Source organism: Erythrolamprus reginae, chromosome 1 (genome assembly GCF_031021105.1).
Source record: "Erythrolamprus reginae isolate rEryReg1 chromosome 1, rEryReg1.hap1, whole genome shotgun sequence".
Taxonomy (NCBI): Eukaryota; Metazoa; Chordata; class Lepidosauria; order Squamata; family Dipsadidae; genus Erythrolamprus; species Erythrolamprus reginae.
This window is the reverse complement of record NC_091950.1, coordinates 425,925,367-425,940,494: the sequence shown is the minus strand read 5'-3', so window position 1 is coordinate 425,940,494 and position 15,128 is coordinate 425,925,367. Positions and strand designations below refer to the sequence as shown.

The window sequence follows — 15,128 nt, the reverse complement described above, 5'->3', positions numbered from 1 at the left end:
TAAATGAACTCCCCATCAGAGCCGCCTTGACGCTTTTCCCGCGGGAGAAACTCCGGACAGGAGTAGAAATCTCAACTTCTCCACTTTGCATCTCCCCGGCTGCGGCGGTGCGCAAAAGGCGGCACACCCGGCTCGCGTCTCGCGGGGCGCTTAAAGGAAAGAGGGGGTGGCGGGAGGGGCTTGGGGGCGGCGGGGGGGGTCCATTGGAGTCGGATGGAAGGAGAGGCCGCGAGAAGGGGGCGCGTCGGGCGAGCGCAGCCTGGGGAGCAGCCGGAGATGCTGCCTCCCCTGAGTCACCTGCCTGCCGCGGAGGAGGAAGGAGCGCGCCAGCCGGGGAAGCACCCAGGATTAACGCGGCAGCTGCCGAAGTTCTCCTCTAGCCCCTCCCCGCCTTGGGCTCCTGCCCCACCTCGCCCTGGAAGGCAGAGGCAGCGCAGGGGCCAAGGTCAGCCCCGCGCGCGCCCCAGCCTTTATATAACCCGGGAGGGCGCCCGGCCTCCCTTCGACACCTCGCCGGCCCGGCCCCGCTCTCCATCATGTGGCAGACGGTCCTGGCGTACAAGAGCTACCTCGTCGCCCTCCTGACGCCCCTGCTCTTCCTCCCTCTGCCCCTCGTCCTCCCCGACAAGGTAGGTGGCGCCCTCCCGTCCAAAGGGGGCAGTCGTCCCGCCCGTCCCGCCCGGAGTTAAAACTTTGTGTTTTAAAGCAACCGTCTTCGCTGGCCGGCATTGGGGAGGCTTTCTTGAAGCAGAAAAGTGCAAAATGGCTTTGGGGTCTCCACCCCCTCCCCATAGGTAGGGGGTCAGCCAAGTGCAGTGGAAGAGCAGTGGAAGGGAAGGCGGATAAATGACCCACAATTTCCTTGAGGTTTCTAGTTTTTAGGTTGTGTGGCCTAGAGGTGGAACTCTTGCCTGGCAATCAGGAGGTGGTGAGTTTGATCCCAGGTAGAGGCAGATGTAGGGTCCTTTCCAACTCTGTTAACCTTTTAGATCCATCCCTCCGAGGGGGACAAAATGAGGAGCCAGATTGTTGGGGACAATATATGCTGACCCTCTTGGAGAGGGCTGGAAAGCACTGAAGAGCTATATAAGTCTAAGTGTTGTTGCCATTGCTAGTTATTTATTTCATTTATTATTTATGAATGGGACTTTTATGCCACCCGTCTCCGAGGACCTGGGGTGGCTTATAACATATAATAAACAATATACAGTATCTTAGATCCAATTCATTAATTCAAAGTCTAAAAACCCAAACAACCGTTACAAAAACAGTCATTCCATTCACTCATTTATTCTCTCAACACTTTCATCAGCCGGGGGGGGGAGAATCTCATGGCCCCAAGCCTGGCGACATAAGTGAGTCTTAAGACTCTTGCGGAAGGCGAGGAGGGTGGGGGCAGTGCGAATCTCTGGGGGGAGCTGATTCCAGAGGGCCGGGGCCCCCACAGAGAAGGCTCTTCCCCTAGGCCCCGCCAAGCGACCTTGTCTGGTTGACGGGACCTGTCGGAAAGAGGTTTTCCTCTTCAGCAGGATGAGACACTGGAGGAAGAAGGGAGGCTTTCAGTTCATGGGTTGCTACTCTTTGGACCACAATCAAGGTGGCAACTTGGGAATTTTTTGAACATCTGGGGCAGATGCCTGCAAAAGAGAAACAGGAATTGGCCAGAACGAAGACAACCCATAAGCGCAGAGAGCAAACACACATTCGAGCTGCCACAACCCCAGATGCCCAATGTTTACGTTCCCTGATTGGTTTAGGTAGCCGGCAGGTGCCATCCACACCCAACATGCCGGGAGTAGTAACGATGCCCAGTAAACAGCTTCGGAGGCACAAGCCGCACAGGTTGTGGGAACAGGCGCCGTAGCATCATCTAAAACCACAGACAGGCAAAGCGAGAAGAGCAAATCCGAAGGTAAATTAAAACAAGATGATCCCTGCGGATATCGCAGAAGGATGGAGAGAGAGGCCAAAGTGGCCAGAAGAAGGAAGCCTCAGGGTTGGGGCCGCTGCAGAAAAGGCCAATCAATCAGTCAGTCAGTCAGTCAGTCAGTCAGTCAGTCAGTCAGTAAGTGCTAAGGGTTTGTGGAGTGGAGGAGGGGGAATGTGGGGTCTTTGGTGCTCTCGGAGTTTAGTTGTTTTCTTGCAGACGTTTAATGACCCAAGTAGGGAACTTCATCAGTGCTAGGAGGAGGAGGAGGAGGACTGTAGGGTCCTTGGTGGTCTGTGAACTTGGTTTTCTTGCAGATATTACATTACCCCAAAGCAACATTATCGGTGCTAGTCAGGAATAGTAAACTGAGGGCATCTCCAAGGATGGAGGCTGGCTGGCGCGGAGGAGCCACTAAGTGGGTTTAATTCCTAGATCTGTCAACCTATTAGCATTATTACTCCTTACTTTTCTGGTTTTCAGTGAAATCTAATCCTTTTATCTCCCCCCTCCTCCTCCTCTGCCTCCCTCTCTTCTTTTTCCTCTTCCTCCTCTTTTGAGGATTTTATTTTCCTCTTATTTTTGCCAGACCGGCTCCTCAAAGGAGAAAAGTATTAAACAAAGTACCAAATTAAAAGCCCGGATAAAGAAAAGGCAAGAGGCAACATTTTAAAAACTGGGATGGATTTGAAGCCTGGAGAGTCGTTGCAGAATTAGAGGGGGTTGTAACGCAGCCCCTGCGCAGAAGGTTTTCTGAGTGTTTGATTCCAGGTTAGGGAATATTTAGAGCTGATACTTAGATTTATTGAAACGGAAATATGTCATCTTTTTATTTATTTATTTATTTATTTATTTATTTATTTATTTATTTATTTATTTATTCATTTGTCCAATACACAAATACATAGGAAGAAAAATAGACATGTGATAATATAAAAGAGGGTGAGAGTGAAATTAGAGGAGAGGATATATGAAAGGAAGAGAATATATATATGATAGGTGAAAGAAAGGAGAGACAATTGGACAGGGGACGAAAGGCCCACCAGTGCACTTATGGACGCCCCTTACTGGCCTCTTAGGAACCTGGAGAGGTTGGAACCTTGGGAGGTTACTTTCCTTTAGACCAGGTAATCAGGGTTTCCTTTGACCGCTAACTGTAGAGAAGAGAAGGACAGAGTTGGGAGAGGCCCTGGAGGTCTTCTAGTCCAACCCCCTGCTCAGGCAGGAAACCCTAGACCAGCGGTGGCGAAACCTTTTCGCTTTGTGTGCCAAAAGAGGGGTGCTAGCATGCGTGCCTGCACCCCTTCCCTCCTATTCTGTTGTTCTGCATTTATTCCAATACATTCTGTTATTGCTTTAGTCTCTTATTCTATTATTGTCTTGCCCCATTTTATAACCTTTCTTGCAAAAGTTAAGTGCATCCCTGAAGTTCTTAAGTGAGACTTTTAATAGGAGAGTGAACGCAAGAACAAGGGGCCACAATCCGAGGTCAGTTGGGGGAAAGATCAGAAGCAACGTGAGAAAATATTATTTGACCGAAAGAGTGTCCCTTTGACGACCTTCTGACAAGTAACATCAAGGGGGAAGCGAAATCCACTTAGCAACCGTCCGGCTGATTTAACTGCTGCAGGGATTCACTCAGCAACGGGGGCCAGAAAGGGCGAGACCTCATTTGGCCACTGTCTCGCTTAGCGACAGAAATGCTGAGCTCCCTTGTGTCCATAGGTCGAGGACTGACAGTGGTTAACGAGAGTCTTGTGCCTCGCTTGCAAAAATAAAGTTCTTCCATGCTCTGAGCGCAACAAAGGCGCCTGGTTATTTGCGCCCGGCCTTCGGTGGCGCCTGAGACAGGCGGCTGATCCTCAGCCTGTTCTTCGCGGATGGAGCCACTTACATAAGGAGCCTGTTGACACCAAAGCCAGAGGGAAACTTCCTTGGCTCCTGATCCGCAGTTAATTATTTCTGGATTGCGAGAAGAGGGAGAGGGAGCCGTACGAAATGCAGGAGGAGACCGAATGTGGGACCCCAGAGTTGGGGGGGGCCCTTGGAGGCCGTCTAGTCCAGCCCCCTCCCTCTGCTTCCTTTTACATTTTTCTTATTGAGTTTTAAGTAGAGAAACAAAACACAAAGCAACAAAGACATTAAACTTTAAATAAATTGGGGGAAAGATCAAAAGCAACATGAGAAAATATGATTTCACTGAAAGAGTAGTAGATCCTTGGAACAAACTTCCAGCAGACGTGGTAGATAAATCCACAGTCACTGAATTTAAACATGCCTGGGATAAACATATATCCATCCTGAGATAAAATACAGGAAATGGTATAAGGGCAGACTAGGTGGACCATGAGGTCTTTTTCTGCCGTCAGACTTCTATGTTTCTATGTTTCTAAATTTGCAGAGACATAATAGAAGCTAACAAAATAAAATGCAAAACATAGCAAAAAAAAGAATGTAAACAAAACATACATTTTGGATATTTACATCCTCTTCTCATTCAGAATTTCGATCGGAGATATGTACATTTTTGCCTTGTTTTTGTTAATGTTTTGCTTTGCATGTTTACATACTTGTGAACTATTCTGTAAACCTGGATTATAATCTGTTGGTCAGACTTTCTGTATAGTTTCTTTTCTTTGATCCTTTCTCCTTTTAACCAATTATATAAGTTCTCCCATATTTCATAATAGCCTGAATCCTTCTTCTAGTTTTCCTAACAGCACATCCCTCTTCCAGCCCCCTTGTCCGAGCAGGAAACCCTCCACCAGTCCAGACCAGGGGCTGCCCAGTCTCTTCTTAAAAGCACCCACAACTTCTGATGGCAACCTGTTCCACTGGCTAATTATTCTCCCGGCCAGGAAATTCCTCCTTTTCCTGGCTGTCCCAGGGCAGCAGAGCGCGTGAGTGGAGTCTTCAGACGACCCACGGAGAGCAAAGAAGGGGCAGCCTGGAATTCAGGTGGAATTTCCTGACCGTGGGACGGACGGAGCTCAGCCTCCCTCCTGACTTCACGGGCCTGGGATGGTCTGGAAGTTCCCTGCCCTGGACACAGGGCTGGACTAGAGGACCTCCAAGGGCTCTTGCAAGCAATGGTTTCCTAACTGTGATTCCATCCTGGTCACCTGCGTTCTCTGCCTTCCCTGTCTTGCCTACACTGGGCCGATGGTTTCCTGGAGGTGTTTCATCCCAGGGGTAAACAGGCCCATCAGGGGTGACGAAGGGAGGGTCCCCCAGTGTTTGTGGGAAGGAGGGGGGAGGGTGCGAGAGGCTCTCTGGAAGGTCTTCTGCCAACCTCAAGGCTTGGAAGGCTTTGGTTCATTGGGGACCTTCCTGGATTTATGTCAGATTTAATTGACTGTAAAAAGAAGCCATTGAGAGAATTGCACCCCACCAAGATAAAAGTGCAGAGAGTCCTCGACTTACAACAGTTTGTCCACAGGACGTTTGAAGTTACAACGAGCACTGAAAAAAGTGAATTATGGCCATTTTTTACACTTAACAGCCATTGCATCGTGCTCCACCACGGCCCCATGGCCACAGTTCAAATCCTTGGCAAGTGCTTCATCTATTCCAGGGACTTTCTGACAACAACAACAATAATAATTTATTAGATTTGTATGCCACCCCTTGGAGCGGCAAGCAAAGTTAAAGCCGCCCCGAGTCTACGGAGAGGGGCGGCATACAAATCTAATTAATAATAATAATAATAATAATAATAATAATAATAATAATAATAGGGAAGCCAGATTCACTCAACAACTGTGTGACTAGAAACATAGAAACACAGAAGAAGATTGAGGGCAGAAAAAGACCCCATGGTCCATCTCGTCTGCCCTTCTACTATTCCTTGGATTTTATCTTAGGATGGATCTGTGTTTGTCCCAGGCATGTTTCAATTCAGTTCCTGTGGATTTATCAACCACGTCTGCTGGAAGTTTGTTCCAAGCATCTACTACTCTTTCGGTCAAATAATATTTTCTCACGTTGCTTCTGATCTTTCCCCCAACTGACCTCGGATTGTGGCCCCTTGTTCTTGCGTTCACTCTCCTATTAAAAGTCTCACTTAAGAACTTCAGGGATGCATTTAACTTTTGCAAGAAAGGTTATAAAATGGGGCAAGACAATAATAGAATAACAGACTAAAGCAATAACAGAATGTATTGGAATAAATGCAGAACAACAGAATAGGAGGGAAGGGGTGCAGGCACGCATGCTAGCACCCCTCTTTTGGCACACAAAGCGAAAAGGTTTCGCCACCGCTGGTCTAGGGTTTCCTGCCTGAGCAGGGGGTTGGACTAGAAGACCTCCAGGGCCTCTCCCAACTCTGTCCTTCTCTTCTCTACAGTTAGCGGTCAAAGGAAACCCTGATTACCTGGTCTAAAGGAAAGTAACCTCCCAAGGTTCCAACCTCTCCAGGTTCCTAAGAGGCCAGTAAGGGGCGTCCATAAGTGCACTGGTGGGCCTTTCGTCCCCTGTCCAATTGTCTCTCCTTTCTTTCACCTATCATATATATATTCTCTTCCTTTCATATATCCTCTCCTCTAAGTTCACTCTCACCCTCTTTTATATTATCACATGTCTATTTTTCTTCCTATGTAATAATATTTTCTCATGTTCCTTTTGATCTTTCCCCCAACTAACTTCAGATTGTGTCCCCTTGTTCTTGTGTTCACTTTCCTATTGAAAACACTTCTCTCCTGAACCTTATTTAACCCTTTCACATATTTAAATGTTTCGATCCTGTCCCCCCTTTTCCTTCTGTCCTCCAGACTCTACAGATTGAGTTCATTAAGTCTTTCCTGATACGTTTTATGCTTCAGACCTTCCACCCTTTTTGTAGCCCGTCTGATGATGATGAAAGCCAAATTGGCACTAGATGAAGGTCAACAGAATCCAAAGGGGCTGCATTGGGGTCTCATGCAGGGACTCCAAGCTCCTGACCCACTTAACACCACCACCACCACCTGCTCTGCTGCTTTGCCCAGTTCTGCCCAACTTCTCCAGAGCCAGCAGGGAAACTTGGGGGGGGGGGGTTGCTGCTCCTTGCGAATGTGCTCGGGAGCCTCTTCCCAGCCGGGAGAAGCTGGTTCTGGCCCAGCCAGTGGGAGGTTCTGGCCCCAGAAGGGAAACCGGGACTTCCAGCTCCTGATCACGGGGACAGTTCCAGGCCCTTCCAAGAAGCAAAGTCCTGGCGCAGACGAGGCTGCTCTGCATCTGTCAATCTTTAAGCCAGGCCGCCTTGGGGGGAGGGGGGATTGGCCTGGCAGCTCCAGCAGGAACCCTGGGGCAGCAGGAGAGCCGTGGGGGGGGCAAAGGGCAAATCCTTGGCTCAGTTCAGGATCCTCCCTTCCTTCTTTCCCCCCTTCCTCCCTTTTCCTTCCCCCTCCTCCTCCTTTCCTTCCTCTTTTCTTCCTTCCCTTCCTTCCTCCATCCATCCCTCCCTCCTTCCTTCTTCCCTTCCCTTCCTTTCCTCCCCTCCTCCTTTCCTTCCTTCCTCCTTCCTCCTTCCTTCCTTCCCTCCCTTAATTCCTTCCTTCCTCCCCTCCTCCTTTCCTCCCTTTCTTCCTCCCACCCTCCCTCCTTCCTTCTTCCCTTCCTTTCCTCCCTTCCTCCTTTCCTTCCTTCCTTCCTCCCCCCTCCTTCCTCCCCTCCCTCCCTTAATTACTTCCTTCCCTTTCTCCCCCCTCCTTTCCTCCCTTTCTTCCTCCCACCCTCCTTCCTTCTTCCCTTCCTTTCCTCCCTTCCTCCTTTCCTCCTTTCCTTCCTTCCTTCCTCCCCCCCTCCTCCCTCCCCTCCCTCCCTTAATTACTTCCTTCCCTTTCTCCCCCCTCCTTTCCTCCCTTTCTTCCTCCCACCCTCCTTCCTTCTTCCCTTCCTTTCCTCCCTTCCTCCTTTCCTCCTTTCCTTCCTTCCTTCCTCCCCCCCTCCTCCCTCCCCTCCCTCCATTAATTACTTCCTTCCCTTTCTCCCCCTCCTTTCCTTTCCTTCCTTTTCTTTCTTTCCATTTCCCTGCTTGTCTGCCTGCCTACTTGCTCTCTCTCTCCTCTCTCTCTCTCTCTTGCCTTGCTTTCTTCCTTTCTCTCTCTCTGTCTCTCTTTCCTTCCTCCTCCTCCTCCTTTCCTTCCTCTTTTCTTCCTTCCCTTCCTTCCTCCATCCATCCCTCCCTCCTTCCTTCTTCCCTTCCCTTCCTTTCCTTCCTTCCTTCCTTCCTCCTTCCTTCCTTCCCTCCCTTAATTCCTTCCTTCCTCCCCTCCTCCTTTCCTCCCTTTCTTCCTCCCACCCTCCCTCCTTCCTTCTTCCCTTCCTTTCCTCCCTTCCTCCTTTCCTCCTTTCCTCCCTTCCTTCCTCCCCCCTCCTCCCTCCCCTCCCTCCCCTCCCTCCCTTAATTACTTCCTTCCCTTTCTCCCCCCTCCTTTCCTTTCCTTCCTTTCCTTCCCTTCCATTTCCCTGCTTGTCTGCCTGCCTACTTGCTCTCTCTCTCCTCTCTCTCTTGCCTTGCTTTCTTCCTTTCTCTCTCTCTGTCTCTCTTTCCTTCCTCCTCCTCCTCCTCTTCCTCCCTGGCTCAGGACTTCTCCAGTTTGAAGTCCACAGTGTCATCATGTCCCCCCTGGTCTTAACCCACCTGTGATGCAGCAGATGCTAAATTTGGCCTCTCGTCCGAACAGGAAGTTTTCTTCTGGGACTGGAAGACCTTTTGTGAACCTCAAACAACTCCTGGTCATCCCTGCACATATTTGCCAGTGTCCTAAAAGCATCTGTAGAGCAACCAATGAGCCTCTGCAGCAGATAATAACATTAAAGAAATACCCATTGTAGAATAAAAACCCATAACCCCCAGTCCCCCAGCCCTGTGGCAGCCACAACGCGATATAGTTGGCCCCTTAATGGGCCCCGTCTGCACTTAGGGTCCCCGGGCCCTTTGGGGAGACAGCGGGGGAAGGGGAAGGATTGACTTGACTTGACTTGACCTCTACGCCCCCCTTTTCCTCAGACTCCGGGTGGCTCACAACTCAAGGAAATGCACAAACACGGAGGAATCTAAAGTTAAAATACATTTCTAAAATCCCAGTTTCTCAGAACCAACCGTCCCCATTCATTCTGTCATACATATAAATCCATCAGCTTTTAAGGCAGAAGGATGTTCCAAGAACAGAACAGAACCACAGAGGTGGGGAGGGTCTTGAAGATCCTCTAGTCCACCCCCTTCTCAAGCACATCTAGATGAATTGGATTTAGAGGTATTACTGCTTTTGATTGATAAGCCGTGAGCCGCCCCGAGTCCTTGGAGCAGACAAATCAAATAAATAAATAGACGGATAGGTACCAATGAGACCTTTTTCTGGTGGTTCCACCAGGTGAGAGTCCGCAGTCGGTGGGGCCTGCAGTGCCCTCCCTCTCCATCCTGTGGGGCCAATGACTTCCATGGGGGAGAAGCCGTCCTCCCAAGAGCCTGGCTCTCATTGTTCCAGGTAACATCCAAATTTAACTCAGACTCCAAGTCAAAGTATTTCTGGAGCCATCCTGCCACCTGCACTGAAGAACCTGATATCTGAGTTTCCCACCCACTTGAAAGTTCACATCCCACAAACTGGCACAACCTGAGTGGGCAATGTGTCCCCCACCCACAAACCTGTCACATTGCCCACTCAGGTTGTGCCAGCTTCCGCCCAGGTGGGTGGGTACAGGATGGCCTTGAACCCCTCAAAGAAAGAGGGCTTTGTGGTGCCTCCCAATTTCCCCTCAACATCAGGCCTTTTAGAGATAGGGTGGCAAGCCCCAACCTCTGCCCCGGCTGGACACTGGGGGATGTGGGGGAAGGCAAAGGGGCTGCAGCAAAGCAGGCCCCTAATCCTTTGGGCTTCTCTCGCCAGCTCCTCCCAGGCCCCGTTTCCTCCCAGGACGAGGAAGAAGGAAGCCTGGCCCGGATGGCTCTCCCTCCCTCCCTCCCTCCCGCTGGGACAGGCCCTTCCCCGGCAGCCACAGGGGCAGAGCTGCGGTTACCTGCCTAATTACAGGCCTGGGTTGCCCAAGCTGCCAAGGTGGAACCAGCCCAGGTGCTCCACCAGAGCTAACACACCCAAGGCCCCGCCACTGGTGCTTTGCAGCCGAAGAAGGGAGCGCGTTTGGAACTGGGCAATTGCGTGCAGGCACACACAAGCACACACAAGCACACACAGGTGCGGCCTTAAGAGTCAGGAGGAGCAGAGGATGACCAGGAAGAGAGTCCAGGTGTTGGATAGCCATTTGTCTGACTGAAGTGGTGAAGGGTTTCCTGCCTGAGCAGGGGGATGGACTAGAAGACCTCCAGGGTCCCTTACAACTCTCTTGTTGCTGCTGCTGCTGCTGCTGCTGTTGTTATTGTTATTATTATTATTACTATTATTATTATTATATCTCCAAGACCCCCTCCCACTCTGTTATTATTATTATTATTGCTTCCTTTTCCTGCAAGTGCTTCTTGGACTATTTAACTTCTTTGCAAACTGTGGCGCTTTCCTGGCGCCTGGCCATCAGTGACGGGCCTCCTTCGATCCTGCTCAGCTTTCTGAGATGACCCCAGGGGCAGCTGCCCAGTTTGGGCCTCTGGAAAGGGTCCCGACGTGAAGCTCCCGAGCAGCCGAGTTTCGCAAGCCTGGGAATCCACCGGTGTTTCCCAGCTCTGGCCCCGGTCTCGGTCTCGGGGAGGCTCCCGGGGTTGACGCCCTCATCTGGGGGTGCCCAGGTGTTGCAACCCTGCAGCAGGCAAATGCGCTTCCTGGTTTCTCAACTCCAGGCCTGCCTGGGAACCGCTGGAGAGGGCTGGGTGCTTGTTCAGTCAGTGGCAGCTTCTAAGGAGGGTGGACTCCAGCTCCCAGAATCCTCCAGCCAGCCTGTTTGAAGGTGGGTGGACTTCAACCCTCTGCCTGAGGAACTCTGGGAGTTGAAGTCCACCAAGTTCAAAGTTGGCCTGGGATGGGGATCGGTCAGCAACCGGTGGCTCTGGAGCCGCATGCGGCTCTTTCATCCCTCTGCTGCGGCTCCCTGTCGCTCAAAATATGCACTGCAGCAGCGACAGCCACAAATGCGCAATTTATTAAGCTTTCCGACCCCGGCAGGCAAACCAGGGACAAATCCAAGAAAATAAAAGTTTCAGAAGAAAACTACGTTTTTAATTCATCGACATCTGCTAGTTTTGTGGCCGCTCAGGAAATAGGCCCCGGAAGAGCGTCGTGGCTCCTGGTGTTTTCTTTCGTGGGGGAAACGAGTCCAAATGGCTCTCAGGCGATGAAGGTTGCTGACCCCTGGCCTAGGGAGGTCTGGATAAAGAAGGAGTCACCCTCTCCAACCCAGAAATGTTAGGAAACGGTGGGAGAAGCCTTGACGGTCAGCCCTTCAGCAGATGCCCTGCGCTGGTCTGACTCGTACTGCGAGAACCGACATCTTTTAATTCCGGCCGAAATGGGTTTCGATTGGGATGTGTGATTGTATCGACAAATTAGGGGTTTTTATAGTTTATGAATGTTGTCAATTAATTTTATACTGTTTTGTTGTTTTATTGTTGTAAGCCGCTCTGAGACCTTTGGGATTGAGCAGCATATAAATTTAAATAAATAAATAAAATATAGCACTTAAATCCTATTTTCTTTTTAAAAATCTTTATTAAGTATTTACATAAAAAAGATCAGTAGAAACAAAGCAAAACACAGTGTACAAAACATAGAAAAACATATACACATAATTCTGTATTTACAAATACTTATCAACCTTGAACACTTAAAACAATTGAGGATTTACACAAACTTCAACCCTCTTGTGGACTCTAACTTTCTGCAGCCTATTGGTATCATCCTAAAAATAAAAAATACATATTACTGACCTTTATTGTTCCATTTCTTAATCATATTACTTTTTATAGTTATAAATTATTATATTTACTATACAATGACCCATCTTTGTACTATGTGTGTGTGTGTGTGTGTGTGTAATATATTTTGCTGATAATTAAAAGGAAGGGAGACTACTATACATCTATTTTGGGCTTTTTTGCCTTCATCAGGTAGCCACATCCTTACTGAGATTTGAACCTGGAGCCTCTGCCTTGTAAGGCAGAGCCCATAGCCATGTATATATACTGTATATACATCATAATTTGGTTTAAGGATTAATAAGATTATTAGCGTTCTTTAGTTTTTCTTTTGAATTGGGTGAAATCTTGCAATGTATGGTTTGTAAATTTTTTAAGTGTATTTTCTGATGGACCCAATCATAGCCCCTGCTCCATGTCTGGTGGAATTCTCTGTCTCCTCTTTCTAGGGTCAGCAGGTCAATCCAATTTTCTTATTTTCTCAATTTTCTTTGACCCCTATGACGATCATTAAGTGTTGTGCCACATGGTTCTTACAAATGTCTCTTTTTCTTTTATGTCCACTGAGAACATCTGCACCACAGACAAATCCCTTGTGTGTCCAATCACACCTGGCCAATAAAGAGATTCTGTCCTGCCCTGTTTCCATCCTCTGCTTGACCGGCTTCTCTTCTTCCCCGCAGGAAGCGCAATGTGGCTATACCATCATCGTCATGGCCATCTTCTGGTGCACGGAGGCCCTGCCCCTGGCCGTCACTGCCCTCTTCCCGGTCCTCTTCTTCCCCCTCATGGGCATCATGGAGTCCAGTGCGGTAGGCCAGGCAGGGCTCTTGGGTGGGCAGGGAAGAGGGGAGGGACCCCCCCCCCCATGGCTCCTGCTGGCCCTGCTTGGCGTGATGAGAGCAGAGTCCCAATATTTGAGGGGCTGCTGGGGTGGCGCAGTGGTTAGGGTGCAGCCCTGCAGGCTCCTTCCGCTGACTTCTGGCTGTGGTTCAGCAGTTCAAATCTCCCCACCGGCTCCAGGTGGACTCAGCCTTCCGTCCTTCCCAGGTGGGTCAAATGAGGACCCAGACTGTTGGGGGCAAGAGGCTGGTTCTGTAAATCACCTAGAAAGGGCTGTAAAAGCATTAGGAAGCGGTAGATAAGTCTAAATGCTATTGCAAGAAAGGAAGGAAGGAAGAGATAAAAAGAAGGAGAGGAAGGAAGGAAGGAAGGAAGGAAGGAAGGAAGGAAGGAAGGAAGGAAAGAAAGGAGCCAGGGTGGGGCAGTGGTTAGAGTGCAGCACTGCAGGCTCCTTCAGCTAACTGCTGGCTGTGGTTCAGTAGTTCAAATCTCCCCACGGCTGCAGGTCGACTCAGCCTTCCGTCCTTCCCAGGGGGGTCAAATGAGGACCCAGACTGTTGGGGGCAAGAGGCTGGTTCTGTAAATCACCTAGAAAGGGCTGTAAAAGCATTAGGAAGCGGTAGATAAGTCTAAATGCTATTGCAAGAAAGGAAGGAAGAGATAAAAAGAAGGAGAGGAAGGAAGGAAGGAAGGAAAGAAAGAAAGAAAGAAAGAAAGAAAGAAAGAAAGAAAGAAAGGAGCCAGGGTGGGGCAGTGGTTAGAGTGCAGCACTGCAGGCTCCTTCAGCTAACTGCTGGCTGTGGTTCAGTAGTTCAAATCTCCCCACGGCTGCAGGTCGACTCAGCCTTCCGTCCTTCCCAGGGGGGTCAAATGAGGACCCAGATTGTGGGGGGCAAAAGAGGCTGACTCTCTGTTAAACTACTTAGAGAGGGCTGAAAAAGCACAAAAAGTGGCTTATAAATTTAATAAATTAAATTAGATTATAAGCCCAAATGCTATTGCTATTGCCCCAAAGAAGAGGGGGTCCACCTATTCTCCAAAGCCCCTGAGAGCAGAACAAGAAGCAATGGGTGGAAACTAATCAAGGAGAGAAGCCACCTAGAACTATGGAGAAACTTCCTGATAGTGAGAACAATTAACCAGTGGAACAGTCTGTCACCAGATGTTGTGGATGATCCATCACTGGAGGTTTTTTTAACAAGAGATTGGACAACCCTTTGTCTGAAACAGTCGAGGGTAAAAGTGTCCAAACCTGGGAACTTGTGGACCTCCGCTCCGATTCTGGGAGTTGAAGTCCACAAGTCTTAAAAGTTCCAATGTTGGACACCCCTGATAAAAGGTCTCCTGCTTGGAGACCTTTACGTTGGACTAAAAGATTTAGGGGTCGTGATTTCTGACCATCTCCAGATGGGTGAACAGTGCGGTCAGGCGGTGGGGAAAGCAAGTAGAATGCTTGGCTGCATAGCTAGAGGTATCACAAGCAGGAAGAGGGAGATTGTGATCCTGCTGTATAGAGCGCCGGTGAGACCCCACTTGGAATAATACTGTGTCCAGTTCTGGAGACCCCACATACAAAAAGATATTGACAAAATTGAAGGGGTCCAAAGACAAAAATGGTGGAAGGTCTTAAGCATAAAACGTATCAGGAAACACTTCATGTATCTGTCTAGTCTGGAGGGCAGAAGGGAAAGGGGGGACATGATCAAAGCATTGAAATATGTTAAAGGGTTAAATAAGGATCAGGAGGGAAGTGTTTTTAATAGGAAAGTGGACACAAGAACAAGGGGACACAATCTGAGGTCAGTTGGGGGAAAGATCAAAAGCAACAAGTGAGAAAATATTATTTTACTAAAAGTGTAGTAGATGCTTGGAACAAACTTCCAGCAGACGTGGTTGGTCAATCCTCAGGAACTGAATTGAAACCTGCTTGGGATAAACATAGATCCATCCTAAGATAAAATATACAGGAAATAGTATAAAGGCAGGAGGTCTTTTTCTGCTGTCCACCTCCTTCTAGGTTTCTACGGCCTGCAGGGTCCTTCCAACACCTGTGGTTGTGCTTCCCTCCAGGTGTGCATGGAATACCTGAAGGACACCAACATGCTCTTCATTGGGGGGCTCTTGGTGGCCATCGCTGTTGAGCACTGGAACCTCCACAGGCGCATTGCCCTGCAAGTCCTCCTCCTGGTCGGGGTCCGGCCGGCCTTGTGAGTATGCAGGACCCTCCCCTGGCACCCCGCCATTCGAGCCCCAGAAGAAGAGGCGTGTGTGTGTGGGGGGACATGTGAGCATCCAGCCCCCCTGCCTGGCAGAGCTCAGGGTTTGACAGATTAACAGAGTTGGAGGGGACCTTGGAGGTCATCTAGTCCAACCCCCAGCTCAACCCCTTCGTCCTTAGGGGGTTGGGCAGCACACAAATTGGACCCAATGGAACTAATCAATGAGGTCTCAGCTGCGACCGGGTGCTCAGAATCCCTCCTGGTGCCCTGGGTAGCTCACCCCAAGCGGCACAGC

General features: G+C 49.5%; 1 protein-coding gene across 1 annotated transcript; it reads left to right on the top strand.

Annotated features, from left to right (window-relative positions):
- The first annotated feature begins 238 nt into the window (after nucleotides 1–238).
- Nucleotides 239–14,840, top strand: SLC13A2 (solute carrier family 13 member 2). The gene is made up of 3 exons (XM_070742952.1): nucleotides 239–629; nucleotides 12,455–12,583; nucleotides 14,685–14,840. Exons 1-3 carry the CDS (start codon nucleotides 537–539, stop codon nucleotides 14,823–14,825), a joined length of 363 nt encoding a protein of 120 aa, XP_070599053.1. The 5' UTR covers nucleotides 239–536; the 3' UTR covers nucleotides 14,826–14,840.
- The last annotated feature ends 288 nt before the right edge of the window (nucleotides 14,841–15,128 follow it).

Excerpts from the sequence above, each read along its gene's own strand:
- SLC13A2 (XM_070742952.1), top strand. The coding sequence starts at position 537 with ATGTGGCAGACGGTCCTGGCGTACAAGAGCTACCTCGTCGCCCTCCTG. Across the intron at positions 630-12,454 it reads CCCTCGTCCTCCCCGACAAG|GAAGCGCAATGTGGCTATAC; the intron begins GTAGGTGGCGCC and ends TCTTCCCCGCAG. Across the intron at positions 12,584-14,684 it reads GCATCATGGAGTCCAGTGCG|GTGTGCATGGAATACCTGAA; the intron begins GTAGGCCAGGCA and ends GCTTCCCTCCAG.